The sequence below is a fragment of the Mustelus asterias genome, chromosome 19, assembly GCF_964213995.1.
Source record: "Mustelus asterias chromosome 19, sMusAst1.hap1.1, whole genome shotgun sequence".
In the NCBI taxonomy this organism is placed as follows: domain Eukaryota; kingdom Metazoa; phylum Chordata; class Chondrichthyes; order Carcharhiniformes; family Triakidae; genus Mustelus; species Mustelus asterias.
Window position 1 is genome coordinate 26,406,051 of NC_135819.1, and position 18,031 is coordinate 26,424,081.

At 46.4% G+C, this 18,031-nt stretch overlaps 1 protein-coding gene across 1 annotated transcript in view; it reads right to left on the minus strand.

Moving 5' to 3' along the window:
- The window catches only part of LOC144507816 (E3 ubiquitin-protein ligase Hakai-like), a 78,025-nt gene that overhangs the window by 45,429 nt on the left and 14,565 nt on the right, over nt 1-18,031 (minus strand). Inside the window, exons 2-3 of the mRNA XM_078235143.1 lie at nt 16,740-16,840; nt 16,569-16,652 (exon numbers count right to left, since the gene is read on the minus strand). Of these exons, the coding sequence (XP_078091269.1) occupies nt 16,569-16,652; nt 16,740-16,840 (185 nt within the window). The remainder of the gene's footprint in view (nt 1-16,568; nt 16,653-16,739; nt 16,841-18,031) is intronic.

The following is an 18,031-nucleotide window of genomic DNA, read 5'->3' on the forward strand; positions in this document are numbered from 1 at the left end:
AGCAGGGGGATCCTACGAGAGCAATTCAGGGAGGTGGGAAATAGGCTAAAAAGTAGGGCCTCCAGGGTGGCCATCTCTGGGCTGCTCCCAATGCCTCGTGCCAGTGAGGCAAAGAATAGGGAGTTAGTATAATTGAATGCTTGGCTAAAGGACTGGTCCAGGAGGGAGGGCTTCATTTTCCTAGATCAATGGGAAGTTTTCAGGAGAGGGTGGCACCTGTACAAGAAGGACGGGTCACAACTAAGTTGGAAGGGCACGAATATCCTGGCTGGGAGTTTTGCTAGTGCAGTTTGGGGGGGTTTAAATGAGTATGGCAGGGGGGTGGGGATCAAAATATTAGGTCTACAAGTGTAGAGGCTGGGGACGAGCTTGGGGCTGGGACAAGGCTGGCAAAGAAGAGGAGCACTCTGGGGGAGGATGACCTCACTGGGCCTGGAGGTCTGGAGTGCTTATACTTCAATGCAAGGAGCGTAGCAGGTAAGACAGACGAACTTAGGGCCTTAATGCTCACGAGGAATTTGGATGTGGTTGCGGTGACGGAGACTTGGTTGAAAGAGGGACAGGACTGGCAGCTGAATATTCCGGGGTACAAGTGTTTTAGGCGAGACAGAGGAGGGGCCAAAAGAGGTGGGGGAGTAGCAGTATTAGTTGGAGAGCATATTACAGCGGTGCAGAGGGAGGACAATTCAGAGGGGTCGTGTAACGAGTCACTCTGGGTGGAGCTTAGAAACAGGAAAGGCGCAGTCACTATGTTGGGGGTGTACTACAGGCCCTCCAACAGCCCAAGGGAAGTGGAAGAACGGATATGTCAGGAGATACTGGATAGGTGCAGGAAAAATAGGGTTGTTGTAGTGGGAGACTTCAATTTCCCTGGTATAGACTGGAAATCGCTGAGAGCTGGGACTCTGAATGGGGAGGAATTTGTAAAGTGCGTACAGGAGGGTTCTTTGGAACAATATGTAGATAGCCCGACTAGAGAGGGGGCTATACTGGACCTCGTACTGGGGAATGAGCCCGGTCAGGTCTTCAAAGTTTTGGTAGGGGAACATGTGGCAAATAGTGACCACAATTTTGTTAGCTTTAGGATAGTGATGGAAAAGGATGAGTGGTGTCCCAAGGGTAAGGTGTTGGATTGGGGGAAGGCTAACTTTAGTGGGATTAGGCAGAAATTGGCAGCTCTTGATTGGGAGAGGCTGTTTGAGGGTAAATCCACATCTGGCATGTGGGAGTCTTTTAAGGAACAGTTGTTAGGGCTGCATGACAGGCATGTGCCTGTAAAAAAGATGGATAGGCAGGGTAGGATTCGAGAACCGTGGATAACCAGGGAAATTGAGGGACTGGTCAAAAAGAAAAAAAGAGAGGCGTATGTTAGGTCCAGGCAGCTAAAAACGGAGGGAGCTCTGGAGGAGTACAAAGAAAGTAGGAAAGAACTCAAACGGGGAATTAGAAGAGCAAAAAGGGGTCACGAAATGTTCTTGGCAGGCAGGATTAAGGAGAATCTCAAGGCATTTTATTCATACGTTAGGAACAAAAGGGTTGTCAGGGAAAAAATCGGACCTCTCAGGGACAAAAGTGGGGAATTATGCTTGGAGCCCAAAGAAGTAGGGGAGATCCTAAATGAATACTTTGCGTCGGTATTCACAAAGGAGAGGGATGTGTTGACTGGGAGTGTCTCGGAGGGGAGTGTTGAACCGTTGGAGAAAATCTCCATTACAAAGGAGGAAGTGTTAGGTTTGTTAGAACAAAGAACAAGAACAAAGAACAGTACAGCACAGGAAACAGGCCCTTCGGCCCTCCAAGCCTGTGCCGCTCCTTGGTCCAACTAGACCAATCGTTTGTATCCCTCCATTCCCAGGCTGCTCATGTGACTATCCAGGCAAGTCTTAAACGATGTCAGCGTGCCTGCCTCCACCACCCTACTTGGCAGCGCATTCCAGGCCCCCACCACCCTCTGTGTAAAAAACGTCCCTCTGATGTCTGAGTTATACTTCGCCCCTCTCACCTTGAGCCCGTGACCCCTCGTGATCGTCACCTCCGACCTGGGAAAAAGCTTCCCACTGTTCACCCTATCTATACCCTTCATAATCTTGTATACCTCTATTAGATCTCCCCTCATTCTCCGTCTTTCCAAGGAGAACAACCCCAGTCTACCCAATCTCTCCTCATAGCTAAGACCCTCCATACCAGGCAACATCCTGGTAAACCTTCTCTGCACTCTCTCCAATGCCTCCACGTCCTTCTGGTAGTGCGGCGACCAGAACTGGACGCAGTACTCCAAATGCGGCCTAACCAGCGTTCTATACAGCTGCATCATCAGACTCCAGCTTTTATACTCTATACCCCGTCCTATAAAGGCAAGCATACCATATGCCTTCTTCACCACCTTCTCCACCTGTGTTGCCACCTTCAAGGATTTGTGGACTTGCACACCTAGGTCCTTCTGTGTTTCTATACTCCTGATGACTCTGCCATTTATTGCATAACTCCTCCCTACATTATTTCTTCCAAAATGCATCACTTCGCATTTATCCGGATTAAATTCCATCTGCCACCTCTCCGCCCAATTTTCCAGCCTATCTATATCCTGCTGTATTGCCCGACAATGCTCTTCGCTATCCGCAATTCCAGCCATCTTTGTGTCATCCGCAAACTTGCTGATTACACCAGTTACACCTTCTTCCAAATCATTTATATATATCACAAATAGCACAAATATAAAGACTGACAAATCCCCAGGGCCTGATGGAATCTATCCAAGGCTGCTCAGGGAGACGAGAGATGAAATCGCTGGGCCTCTGACGCAAATCTTTGTCTCATCACTGGACGCAGGTGAGGTCCCAGAGGATTGGAGGATAGCTAATGTGGTCCCGTTATTTAAGAAGGGTAGGAAGGATAACCCGGGTAATTATAGGTCGGTGAGCTTGACGTCCGTGGTGGGGAAGTTGTTGGAGAAGATTCTTAGAGATAGGATGTATGCGCATTTAGAAAGGAATAAACTCATTAACGATAGTCAGCATGGTTTTGAGAGAGGGAGGTCATGCCTCACTAACCTGGTGGAGTTTTTTGAAGAAGTGACCAAAATGGTTGACGAGGGAAGGGCCGTGGATGTCGTCTATATGGACTTTAGTAAAGCATTTGACAAAGTCCCTCATGGTAGGCTGGTGAAAAAGGTTGGATCTCATGGGATAAAGGGGGAGGTGGCTAGATGGGTGGAGAACTGGCTTGGTCACAGAAGACAGAGGGTGGTAGCGGAAGGGTCTTTTTCCGGCTGGAGGCCTGTGACTAGTGGTGTTCTGCAGGGCTCTGTATTGGGACCTCTGCTGTTTGTGATTTATATAAATGATCTGGAAGAAGGTGTAACTGGGGTGATCAGTAAGTTTGCGGACGACACAAAATTGGCAGGACTTGCAGATAGTGAGGAGCATTGTCAGAAGCTACAGAAGGATATAGATAGGCTGGAAATTTGGGCAAAGAAATGGCAGATGGAGTTCAATCCTGATAAATGCAAAGTGATGCATTTTGGTAGAAATAATGTAGGGAGGAGCGAGACGATAAATGGCAGAACCATAAAGGGTGTAGATACGCAGAGGGACCTGGGTGTGCAAGTCCACAGATCCTTGAAGGTGACGTCACAGGTGGAGAAGGTGGTGAAGAAGGCATATGGCATGCTTGCCTTTATAGGACGGGCCATAGAGTACAAAAGTTGGGGTCTGATATTGCAGATGTATAGAACGTTGGTTCGGCCGCATTTGGAATACTGCGTCCAGTTCTGGTCGCCGCACTACCAGAAGGACGTGGAGGCTTTGGAGAGAGTACAGAGGAGGTTTACCAGGATGTTGCCTGGTATGGAGGGGCTTAGTTATGAGGAGAGATTGGGTAAACTGGGGTTGTTCTCCCTGGAACGACGGTGGATGAGGGGAGACTTAATAGAGGTGTATAAAATTATGAAAGGCATAGATAGGGTGAACGGTGGGAAGCTTTTCCCCAGGTCGGTGGTCATAGGTTCAAGGTGAAGGGGGGTGGGGGGGAGGTTTAACACAGATATCAGAAGGACATATTTTACACAGAGGGTGGTGGGGGCCTGGAATGCGCTGCCAGGCAAGGTGGTGGAAGCGGACACACTGGGAACGTTTAAGACTTATCTGTACACCCATATGAACGGAGTGGGATTGGAGGGATACAAAAGAATGGTCTAGTTTGGACCAGGGAGCGGCGCGGGCTTGGAGGGCCGAAGGGCCTGTTCCTGTGCTGTATTGTTCTTTGTTAGTTCTGGACTCCCCTCTCACTCTTCTAAACTCCAGTGAATATAATCCTAACCGACTTAGTCTCTCCTCATATGACAGACCTGCCATCCCAGGAATCAGCCTGGTAAACCTTCACTGTATTCCCTCTTTAGCAAGGACACCCTCCCTCAGCTAAGGACACCAAAACGGCACACCGTACTCCAACATCCTATACAACTGCAGAAAAACATCCCTATCAATATACTCAAATCATCTCGCTATGAAGACCAACATACCATTTGCCTTCTTTACTGCTTGTACCTGCGCGCTTAACTTTCAGCAACTGAAGCACAGGGACTCCAAGATCTCATTGCGTACCCACCTCTCTCAATTTACACCCATTCAAGTAATCATCTGTCTTCCCATTATTGATACCAAAGTGGATAATCTGACATTTACCCACATTATACTGCTTCTGCCAGGCAGATGCCCACACACACAGCCCATCCAAATCACACTGAAGCATCTCTGCATCCTCCTCACAACTCACCCGCCCATCCAACTTTGGTTCATCTGCAAATTTGGGGATAATACATTCAGTTCCCTCTTCCAAAGCTTTGACAAAGGATCATAGAGGTTTAAAGCATGGAAACAGGCCCTTCGGCCTAACTTGTCCATGCCGCCTTTTTTTTTAAACCCCTAAGCTAATCCCAATTGCCCGCATTTGGCCCATATCCCTCTCTACCCATCTTATCCATGTAACTATCTAAATGCTTCTAAAAAGACAAAATTGTACCCGCCTCTACTACTACCTCTGGCAGCTTGAAGGTGGTGTGCATGCTAAATAACAGTTAATGAGCAGGAAGCAGTAACATTCAGATTCGTCTCCTTTGCCAGGGATTGCCTGTCCTATTCTACCTGTGCAGACTGGGCTCCAGTGATGTGATTGAGGCCTGACTTCAGTTACATAGTTGGGGCTGCAATTGAGGCTTCCCCACATTGTCAATCTGTTGTCAAGTGAATCAGATGCAGTAAGCCAAGTCCTCCTTGGGCCATTACAATGAAATAGTGGATCTCCCAAACCATAGGATCTCCCTGCCCCCAACAGTGATGACTTCCCAATACCCATCTTACACAACTGACCTGATTGTCAGATACCATTCCTCTGGCAGCAGCCTCCTGCATCCCAACATCTTCTTTCCACCAACCAGCCAGGGGTTTGTGTTGGGCTTATGGTAAGACTGGCAGCTAACAAGCAGATTAAGCCCAAGAGTTAAAATCTCCTGAGCCTCAAAGCTTCAAGGAGAAAGTTAAAATTACCCTCTATTCTGCCTGAACTACAAAACCAGAAGTGAATTTCGTACCTCATAGCTCTGCATGGAAGGATGATTTCCCACCTTTGGTCTAAACCTCAAACATTCAATCTGGTATCAATGACTTCTCTGCCACCCCTTCACCCCACTTTAATCTTGTTTATTTTATGACTATCCTACTCTCTCCCATTCTTTCATAATCTTTAAGCATTTCTATCAGATTATTTCTCATTCTGCATGGTTAGAATGAAAAAGGCAAAATTTTCCATTATTTCTTCATATATGCATTCTCTCATAACAGGCAGCAACCAAAGAAGTCTGCACTATAGACTCTTCCATTGTAATACTTATGACTTTGGAGTACAGGAAGTAAATATACTGCCAATGTGTTTAAAAAAATGAAAAAATATTGGCTGGAACTTTCTGGCCATTCACTGGAGGGACTTCCGGTCCTGGTTTTCCAGCGGCAAGTGGTACATTCATAGAAACATAGAAACCCTACAGTGCAGAAGGAGGCCATTCGGCCCATCGAGTCTGCACCGACCACAATCCCACCCAGGCCCTACCTCCTTATCACTACATATTTACCCGCTAATCCCTCTAACCTACACATCCCAGGACTCTAAGGGGCAATTTTTAACCTGGCCAATCAACCTAACCCGCACATCTTTGCACATTCAACCCTGGGAAACCCCATTGACAAAGGTGGGATCAGAAGATCCAGTTGCCAACCACTGGTGGGCTGCCTCCCGCCACTGCAAAACACACGGTAGGTTGCACAGTCAATTTGGCTTCAGGTGACTGTGCGGAATCTGCACGTTCTTCCCGTGTCTGTGTGGGTTTCCTCCGGGTGTTCCGGTTTCCTCCCACAGTCCAAAAGATGCGCTGGTTAGGTGCATTGGCCATGTTAAATTCTACCTCAGTGTACCCGAACAGGCGCTAAAGTGTAGCGACTCGAGGATTTTCACAGTAACTGCATTGCAGTGTTAACGTAAGCCTATTTGTGACACTAATAAACTTAAACTAAAATTCCATTTAGGGTCATTTGGACTTGAAACATCAGCTCTTTTCTCTCCTCACAGATGCTGCCAGACCTGCTGAGATTATCCAGCATTCTCTCTTTTGGTTTCAGATTCCAGCATCTGCATTAATTTGCTTTTATCCACTGGTTCTCCTCAGTCAACTCTACTAGTTACATCCTCAAAAAATTCCAATAGATTCATCAAGCATGTAAATCCATGCTGACTTTGTCTGATAAAACCAAATGCAGAATTATGAAATCCTTGACAATAGACTCTAGCAACTTCCGACATTAGGCTCACTAGTCTATAGTTCTGTTTTCTCTCTACCTCCCTTTATGCATAGCAGACTTACATTAGCTACCCTCCAATCTGTAGGAACTATTCCAGAGTCCAAAGAAATTGGGAAAATAACCACCAATGGATCAACTATTTCCAGGACCACTTCCTTAGGTACTCTGGGATGAAGATTATCAGGATCTGAGAATTTATCCACCTTCAATGTCGCCAAAACCATTTCTGAACTAATGCTGATTTCCTTCAGCTCCTCACTAAAACATGTTTCTCTTTGAACTTCTGGTACATTGCTTCAGTCTTCACAAAGGGAGACATGAATAAAGTACAAATTTAATTCCTCAACCATTTCTTTATTCCCCGTTATGAATTCTCCCACTTCTAACTATAAGGGGCCAACATTAATTTTTGTTCATCTTTTTCTCTTTACATATTTAGAAAAACTTTTGTAGTCAGTTTTTATGATCCCTGCTAGCTTACTTTAGAACATAGAACATAACAGCACAGTACAGGCCCTTCGGCCCTCGACCAGTGAAACCAATCTAAAGCCCCTCTAATCTACACTGTTCCAATATCATCCATATGTTTATCCAATAACCATTTGAATGCTCTTAATGTTGACGAGTCCACTACTGTTGCAAGCAGGGCATTCCACGCCCTTACTACTCTCTGAGTAAAGAACCTACCTCTAACATCTGTCCTATATCTCTCACCCCTCAATTTAAAGCCATGTCCCCTCGTGTTAGCCATCACCATCTGAGGAAAAAGGCTCTCACTATCCACCCTATCTAATCCTCTGATCATCTTGTATGCCTCTATTAAGTCACCTCTTAACCACCTTCTCTCTAACGAAAACAACCTCAAGCCCCTCAGCCTTTCCTCATATGATCTTCCCACCATACCCTTTCCAGAATTGCTAACACCTCCTCCTTATGAACTTCAATCCCATCCAGTCCAACAGCCTGCATCTCAGTACTCCCCTCGACAACACTGTCCCTCTCCTGTGTGAATACCAACGAAAAATATTCATTCAGTGCCTCTCCTATCTCTTCAGACTCCACGCACAACTTCCAACTACTGTCCTTGACTGGCCCTAATCTTACCCTCGTCATTCTTTTACTCCTGACATACCTATAGAAAGCTTTAGGGTTTTCCTTGATCCTACCTGCCAAAGACTTCTCATGTCCCCTCCTGGCTCTTCTTAACTCTCTCTTTAGTTCCTTCCTGGCTAACTTGTAACTCTCAAGCGCCCTAACTGAGCCTTCACATCTCATCTTAACACAAGTCTCCTTCTTCCTCTTCACAAGAGATTCAAACTCTTTCGTAAACCACGGTTCCCTCACACGACTGCTTCCTCCCTGCCTGACAGGTACATATTTATCGAGGACGCGTAGTAGCTGTTCCTTGAACAAGCTCCACATTACAATTGTGCCCATCCCCTGCAGTTTCCTTCCCCAACCTATGCCACCTAAATCTCGCCTAATCACATCATAATTTCCTTTCTCCCAGCTATAACTCCTGCCCTTCGGTATGTACCTATCCCTTTCCATTGCTAAGGTAAATGTAATCGAATTGTGGTCACTATCACCAAAGTGCTCACCTACCTCCAAATCTAACACCTGGCCTGGTTCATTACCCAGTACCAAATCCAATGTGGCCTCGCCTCTTGTTGGTCTATCTACATACTGTATCAGGAAGCCTTCCTGCACACATTGGACAAAAACTGACCCCGCTAAAGTACACGAACTACAGCTTTTCCAGTCAATATTTGTAAAGTTAAAGTCCCCCAGAACAACTACCCTGTTACTTTCGCTCCTATCCAGAATCACCTTTGCAATCCTTTCCTCTACATCTCTGGAACTTTTCGGAGGTCTATCAAAAACTCCCAACAGGGTGACCCCTCCTTTCCTGTTTCTAACCTCAGCCCAAACTACCTCAGTCGACGAGTCCTCTTCAAATGTCCTTTCTGCCACCGTAATACTGTCCTTGACTAACAATGCCACACCGCCCCCTCTTTTACCACCTTCCCTGCACTTACTGAAACATCTAAACCCTGGAACCTGCAACAACCATTCCTGTCCCTGCTCTATCCATGCCTCCGAGATGGCCACAACATTGAAATCCCATGCTGCAAGCTCACCCACCTTATTCCAGATGCTCCTGGCGTTCAAGAATCATAGAAACCCTACAGTGCAGAAGGAGGCCATTCGGCCCATCGAGTCTGCACTGACCACAATCCCACCCAGGCCCTACCCCCACATATTTACCCGCTAATCCCTCTAACCTACGCATCTCAGGACTCTAAGGGGCAATTTTTAACCTGGCCAATCAACCTAACCCGCACATCTTTGGACTGTGGGAGGAAACCGGAGCACCCGGAGGAAACCCACGCAGACACGAGGAGAATGTGCAAACTCCACACAGACAGTGACCCGAGCTGGGAATTGAACCCGGGACCCTGGAGCTGTGAAGCAGCAGTGCTAACCACTGTGCTACCGTGCCGCGTTGAAGTATACACACTTCAAACCACCTTCCTGCCTGCCAGTACACTCCTGCGACCCTGAAACCTCATCCATGACCTCACTACTCTCAACCTCCTGTACACTGGAGCTACAATTCAGGTACCCACCCCTCTGCTGAATTAGTTTAAAACCCTCCCGAAGAGCATTAGCAAATTTCCCCCCCAAGATATTGGTACCCCTCTGGTTCAGGTGCAGACCATCCTGTTTGTAGAGGTCCCACCTACCCCAGAAAGAGCCCCAATTGTCCAGGTATCTGAAACCCTCCCTCCTGCACCATCCCTGTAACCACGTGTTCAACTGCTCTCTCTCCCTATTCCTCTCCTCACTATCACGTGGCACAGGTAACAAACCAGAGATAACAACTTTGTTTGTTCTAGCCCTAAGCTTCCACCCTAACTCCCTGAATTTCTGCCTTACATCCCCATCCCTTTTCCTACCTATGTCTTGAGTGCCTATGTGAACCACAACTTGGGGCTGGTCCCCCTCCCCCTTTGAAGGCCGAAGGGTTCCATGTGAACAGCAGTTGAACATGGGTCAGTCGGTCCTAAGAGATTTACTTTCATACTCTATTTTTCCCTTCTTAATTCCCCTGGTCCTCCTTTGCCAAATTTTAAACCGCTCCCAATCCTCAGGCCTATTGCTTTTTCTTGCCAATTTGTATGCCTCTTCCTTTAATCAGATACTATCTCTAATTTCCCTTGCAAGCCAAGTTTGGTCTAAATTCCCTTATTACTCGTATGTCAAAGAGGAATAAACAACTTCGAGAGTTCACCTATTCTTTCTATTCCATCATGGCTAATTCATGCCTCATACCATCATTTGCTTTGATTTACTGTCACATGTATGAACATAGTGAAAAGTATTGTTTCTTGTGCGCTATACAGACAAAACATACCATTCATAGAGAAGGAAATGAGAGAGTGCAGAATGTAGTGTTACAGTCATAGCTAGGGTGTAGAGAAAGATCAACTTAATGCAAGGTAAGTCCATTCAAAAGTCTGACGGCAGCAGGGAAGAAGCTGTTCCTGAGTTGGTTGGTACGTGACCTCAGACTTTTGTATCTTTTTCCCGAAGGAAGAAGGTGGAAGAGAGAATGTCCGGGGTGCGTGGGGTCCTTAATTATGCTGGCTGCTTTGCCGAAGCAGCGGGAAGTATAGGCAGAGTCAATGGATGGGAGGCTGGTTTGCGTGATGGATTGGGCGACATTCATGACCTTTTGTAGTTCCTTGCAGTCTTGGGCAGAGCAGGAGCCATACCAAACTGTGATACAACCAGAAAGAATGTTTTCTATGGTGCATCTGTAAAGATTGGTGAGAGTCGCAGCTGACATGCCAAATTTCCTTAGTCTTCTGAGAAAATAAAGGCGTTGGTGGGCTTTCTTAACTATAGTGTCGGCATGGGGGGACCAGAACAGGTTGTTGGTAATTTGGACACCTAAAACTTGACGCTCTCGACTCTTTCTACTTCGTCCCCATTGACGTGGACAGGGGCATGTTCTCCTTTACGCTTCCTGAAGACGATGACAATCTCCTTCGTTTTGATGACATTGAGGAAGAGATTATTGTTGCCGCACCAGTTCACCAGATTCTCTATCTCATTCCTGTACTCTGTCTCGTCATAGTTTGAGATCCGACCCACCACGGTGGTGTTGCCAGCAACCTTGAAAATCGAATTGGAGGGGAATTTGGCCGCACAGTCAAAGGTGTATAAGGAGTATAGTAGGGGGCTGAGAACACAACCTTGTGGGGCACCTGTGTTGAGGATGATTGTGGAGGAGTTGTTGTTGCCTATCCTTACTGATTGTGGTCTGTGAGTTAGGAAGTTCAGGATCCAGTCGCAGAGGAAGGTGCTGAGGCCGAGGCCACTGAGTTTGGAGATGGGTTTTGTGGGAATAATGGTGTTGAAGGCTGAGCTGTAATCAATAAATAGGAGTCTGACATAGTGTCCTTGTTATCTAGGTGTTCCAGGGTTGATTGCAGGGCCAGGGAAATGGCGGCTGCTGTGGGCCTGTTGCGGCAGTAGGCAAACCGTAGTGGATCCAGATAGTCCGGGAGGCTGGAATTGATTCGTGCCATGATGAGCCTTTTGAAGCATTTCTTAATGATGGATGTCAGAGCCACCGGCCGATAGTCATTTAGGCACGCTGCTTGGTTTTTCTTAGGTACTGGGATGATGGTCGTCTTCTTGAAGCAGATAAGGACCTCAGATTGTTGTAAAGAGAGGTTGAAGATGTCTGTGAATACCCCCGCCAGCTGATCTGTGCAGGATCTGAGTGCACGTCCGGGTACCCCATCCGGGCCAGTTGCTTTCCGTGGGTTGACCTTCAAGAAAGCTGCTCTGACATCTGCAATGGTGACCCCAGATACAGGTTCATTCAGGGCTTCCAGAGTGGTGGGCATGCTCTCAGTTCGCTTTATTGAGATTCAGCAGCCTGAAGGTGCACCATGACAAAGAATTCTACCATACTATGGTCACTCGTCCCCAAGGGTTCTCTCAACTAGATTTCCAACTAATTCTTTCTTATTGCACAGTACTCAGTCCAAGATGGCCTTTTCCCTTCTTGGTTCCTCAACACATTGCTCCAGAAAACCATCCTGTATGCACTCCAGAAATTCCTCCTCTATTGTACTGTGACTAATTTGACTCTCCCAATCGATATGCAGATTAAAGTCACCCATAATCACCAATGTCCCTTTAACACATGCAACATTGATTTCCTGTCTCATGCTTTTCCCAACATTACCACTACAGCTTGGTGGTCTGTATACCACACCCCGCCCCCCAACAATGTTTTTTGCCCCTTGTTGTTTCTTAACTCGACCTATACAGATGCCACATCATCTATGCTAATATCTTTCCTCAATGTTGCATCAACATCATCTTGAATCGACTATGCAATTCCACCACCTTTTCCTTTCCTTCCTAAACATTTCCTTTCTTTTCCTTCCTAAACATTGAATAGCCCTCTATGTCAGTTCCCATCCTTGCTCATCTTGGAGCCACGTCTCCGTATTGCCATCTATATCATACCTCTTTGCATCTATCTGTGCAGCTAATTCATCCATTTTGTTTCGAATGCTCCGAGCATTCAGATACAAAACCTTAAGGTGGACACTTTTAACATTTCTTTTCCCTCTGTCCTTATCACCAAGTTCCAAATGAACAACAATGGTTTTATTTCTATTTACAGTACACTATAATAGATGTCTTCATTCCACAGAACCAGGATCACTCTGGCTGCAAAAGCCCATGCTAGGCCACAAGGAAACCACACTGGGTGATCAGGTCACATGACCCTTCTGACACACACACACACACAGCCCCCCCCCCCCCCACCCCTTAAAGGGGCTAACTACTACAGTTAGTAAGACAGTATGTTGCCCCAACAAAACCGCATTAACTATTGCTGATCAAGCTGTTCATTTCGAAGTGACAGATTAACACGTCCCTCAGAATTGTCTCAATAATTTCCCAATAACTGAAGTCAGACTGACCAGCCTTCAGTTTTCTGACATACACAACTCTGTGTGCGCACCAACACTCATACTCTTTCCCCCGCATGCTCACATACTCACCAACTTGCTACACCTCCCCCCGTACCTGCCACCACTCCCCTGCACTCACCTCCCTCGCCCCTGCACCCACCTCCCCTTGCATTCTCCTCCCTCACCCCCCAGCACATGCACCAATCCCGCACTCAGCTTTCCCTATGCGTGCAGCTACTCATATGAGCCTCTCCACTTGCACAACCTCACGTATCCGCACCTCTGCGTGCGCACCCGCACCCCAGTGTGTACACCCACCCACCATGTGCGCACTCGCATCCGTCCCCCACATGCACACCCGTCTCCCCGCATGCACAGGTACCTTCCCACCCACATGCGCACCCAGACCCGCATGCACACAGGTACCTTCCCCCAGCATGCGCACCCAGCCCCTGCACACGCACCCGGCCCCCGCATGCGCACAGGTACCTTCCTCCCGCATGCGCACCCAGCCCCCACATGCGCAAACCCACAGTTGCGCTGCTGCCACCAATAGCCAACACAATGACAAATATGCCTCTGATTGCACAAGCTGGAAGAACTGCTTTCTTTAAATTTAAAACAGGCAGCCACATGGAACCCCAGGGTTCCTTGGAATTCAGACTGAGAAACACCAATATAAACTGTAAGAAGTTGAGACACCAGCATTGATCCTTGTAGCAGCATAGTGGCACAATGGTTAGCACTACTGCCTCATAGCACCAGGGACCCATGTTTGATTCCCGACTTTGGTCACTGTCTGTGTGGAGTTTGCACATCCTCCCCGTGTCTGCATGGGTTTCCTCCGGGTGCCCCAGTTTCCTCCCATAGTCCAAAGATGTGCGGGTTAGGTGGATTGGCCATGCTAAATTGCCCCTTAGTGTCAGGGGGGCTAGCTCGGCTAAATGCACGGGGTTATGGAGATAGGGTCTGGGCGAAGTTGTGGTCAGTGAAGATTCAATGGGCTGAGTGGCCTCCTTCTGCATTGTAGGACTCTATGAAACTACTCATTACGTCCTGCCAACCAGAAAAAGACCCATTAATGCCAACACAATCTCCTGATAGCTAGCCAGTCTCCTATCCATGCCAATACGTTACCTTCCTACACTGTGAGCTCATATTTTGTCTGGACTTGCTGAAGGATCACAGCATTTTTGATTTTAGAAGATATTTCTAACTACAGCAGTATTTTGGCTTTTGCTTTTTATTTTAATGTTAAGGATTGTTTCCTCTTGCAGGATTTTCTACTTTTGGCATGGCTGTGGATTGTGTCAGACAGCATCTGGAACTATCTGTTCAGCTGAAAGCGGTGCCTCATGGTCCAGTGTCCATCTGATTAAAATCTCTCTGACCTGATATTTGACATGTATCAGTGGCTCTTTTGCCACATGTGGCATGCATATTCAACAACACATCCACATTGATTTTAGGAAAGCATTTGACAAAGGACCACATGAACGACTGGCTAAAAAAACAGATGGAATAGGAGGCTCAGTGTCAGTTTGGATAAAAGAAACTGGCTTAAGGTCATGAACCAGCAAGTCTTGGTAAATGGTTACTTTTCAGATTATATAATGGTATTTGGTGTTCCCTAAAGTTCAGTACTACGACCACTGTTTTTATGATATACTTAATTGATTTGGATATTAGAATACAGAGTAAAATTTCAATATTTGCCAATGTTTTTGGATTTCCAAAAGGCGTTTGATAAGGTGCCCCATAAAAGGCTGCTGAAGAAGATTAGGGCACACGGAGTTGGGGGTAGTGTGTTAAAGTGGATTGGGGACTGGCTATCCGACAAGAAGCAAAGAGTCGGAATAAATGGGTGTTTTTCCGGTTGGAGGAAGGTAACTAGTGGCGTGCCGCAGGGATCGGTACTCGGGCCGCAACTGTTTACCATTTATATAGATGATCTGGAGGAGGGGACGGAGTGTAGGGTAACGAAGTTTGCAGACGACACAAAGATAAGTGGAAAAGTGAATCGTGTGGAGGACGGAGAAGATCTGCAGAGAGATTTGGACAGGCTGAGTGAGTGGGCGAGGATATGGCAAATGGAGTATAACGTTGAGAAATGCGAGGTTATACACTTTGGAGGAAATAATAACAAATGGGATTACTATCTCAATGGAAACAAATTAAAACATGCTACCGTGCAAAGGGACCTGGGGGTCCTTGTGCATGAGACGCAAAAGCCCAGTCTGCAGGTACAACAGGTGATCAAGAAGGCAAATGGGATGTTGGCCTATATTGCGAGGGGGATAGAATATAAAAGCAGGGATGTCTTGATGCACCTGTACAGGGCATTGGTGAGGCCGCAGCTGGAATACTGTGTGCAGTATTGGTCCCCTTATATGAGGAAGGATATATTGGCATTGGAGGGAGTGCAGAGAAGGTTCACCAGGTTGATACCGGAGATGAGGGGTTTGGATTATGAGGAGAGGCTGAGGAGATTGGGTTTGTACTCGTTGGAGTTTAGAAGGATGAGGGGGGATCTTATGGAGACTTATAAGATAATGCGGGGGCTGGATAGGGTGGAGGCGGAGAGATTCTTTCCACTTAGTAAGGAAGTTAAAACTAGAGGACACAGCCTCAAAATAAAGGGGGGTCGGTTTAAGACAGAGTTGAGGAGGAACTTCTTCTCCCAGAGGGTGGTGAATCTCTGGAATTCTCTGCCCACTGAGGTGGTGGAGGCTACCTCGCTGAATATGTTTAAAGCGCGGATGGATGGATTCCTGAGCGGTAAGGGAATTAAGGGTTATGGGGATCAGGCGGGTAAGTGGTACTGATCCACGTCAGATCAGCCATGATCTTATTGAATGGCGGGGCAGGCTCGAGGGGCTAGATGGCCTACTCCTGCTCCTATTTCTTATGTTCTTATGTTCTTAATGCCACAGCTGGAGGTGTGTGGTGAGAATGTTATCAATCGACTGCAGCAGGACACTGATAGGCTAGGAGAATGGGCAGACAAGTGGCAGATGAAATTTAACACAGTAGTATGAGATAATGTATTTTGACAGAAACAATAGGGCAGTGGTTCCCAAAGGGTGCGGCGCGCCACACTGGTGCGGTGAGAGAGGATGGCAAGTGTGGCGGGAAGATTCAAGGACAATCAAAGAAACATTTAAACATGGTTTAAACAAGCATTATTTTAAACAAGCATTGTTTTATATGTTCAGGATGTCCCATGATCATATTATAAAGTAGTTGTGTTCTATGTTATGAATCAAGCACTGCTAGGAGTTTTTTTTTGTTTTTGAATGTATTTCTTATCAATAAAAAAATCGGTGTGGCGTGAGCAAATTTTTATTCCAAAAGTGCGGCCCAGTGAAAAAAGTTTGGGAACCACTGCAATAGGGGGAAGGAGGTGAATATAGACTTAATGGCACAAATGTTAAAAAGCGCACACAGTCAGCTCAAGTTAATAACCTAGATTGTATGTGTAAGTAGGTGTAAGTATCGTAAGTGCTTAAAAACTAGTTATCTGCCTGGAAACTGATGGCTCAGCAAGTTTGCCAAGAGGAAAACTAAATTAGAGTTCACATTTCTCAACAAAATAACAATTTCTGCTCATGGTTTAAATATTTAAATGGCGAAAGGAGGAGGAAGGAAACAGACAAAGTTACCTATCCCACATTGGAAAAATTGTCCAAAATATTGAGCTGAGATCACTCACCATGCGTCCATATATCTTGATTGGTAATCCACATTTATCACAGAAATGAACGGGTGTGTCATCCTTCTCACCCAATAAATTGATCTGAAAAACAGGTTTGAACAGCTTGACTTGTAAAATTACTTTAATACCCAAGTACAAGTTTCTTCATATCTATGTTTAAAAAATTACCTTAAAATCCCAGAAAAACTGCAGGGGAAATCGGCGCTGACTTCCAAACACCTCTCCGCCTTTGCATTCATAGCTCTCATCTTCATGATAGTCAAATCCTTCTACAACATATGAGAAAATATGAAAAGAACATATTTTCAATTTATAAAAAATAGCACATTTTGGAATACCAAAGGGCAAGAACATAAGAACTGGGAACAGTAGACTATTCCGTTAGGAATGAAAGGAAAGCAAGCCTGTACAGCCATTCCTCAACCTCAATGCTGTGGGGCGGTGGTGGGCAGGGCTCAGAAACAATCCACAGGAGGTAGGAGAGGGAGACTGCCCAGCAACCCAGCGTCTTACAGCCACTCATCAGTTGCACAGTACCACATGGCCCAATGAGACCTGAACATAGGAAAAGGGGATTACACGTTTGTATTTAAAAAGAAAGTAAGAGTTTTATAATTTATTCTTGATTATTCCTGGATTATTCTTGCTACCCTTCTATGATAACATCCTGGTAAATCTCCTCTGCACCATTTGCAGTGCGATCACATCCATCCTATAATGTGGATTCCAGAACTGCACACAATACTCACCCCAGTCCAATGCTGGCATCTCCACATCTTTAAAAAGAAACCCATCAAATCTAAGATTAAATCAAATCTTAGACTGTGACCCCTGGTTCTGGACACCACCCCTCATCAGGAACATTCTTTCTGCATCTACCCTGTAAAGCCAAAGTAGTATAGAGCACAGAAGAGACCCTTCGGCCCATCACACCTGCAGGTGTCAAAGACAAGCCACCTAACTATTCTAATTCCATTTTCCAGCACTTGGCCCATAGCTTTGTATGCCTTGGCATCGAAAGTGAACATCTAAATATTTCTTAAATATTATGAGGGTCTCTGCCTCCACCATCCTTTTAGGCAGTGAGTTCATAGAAATCATAGAAACCCTACAGTGCAGAAGGAGGCCATTCGGCCCATCGAGTCTGCACCGACCACAATCCCACCCAGTCCCTACCCCCACATATTTTACCCGCTAATCCCTCTAACCTACGCATCCCAGGACTCTAAGGGGCAATTTATTTTTTTTAACCTGGCCAATCCACCTAACCCGCACATCTTTGGACTGTGGGAGGAAACCGGAGCACCCGGAGGAAACCCACGCAGACACGAGGAGAATGTGCAAACTCCTCACAGACAGTGACCCGAGCCGGGAATCGAACCCGGAACCCTGGAGCTGTGAAGCAGCAGTGCTAACCACTGTGCTACCGTGCCGCGCACTGGGTGAAAGATTTTCTTCAC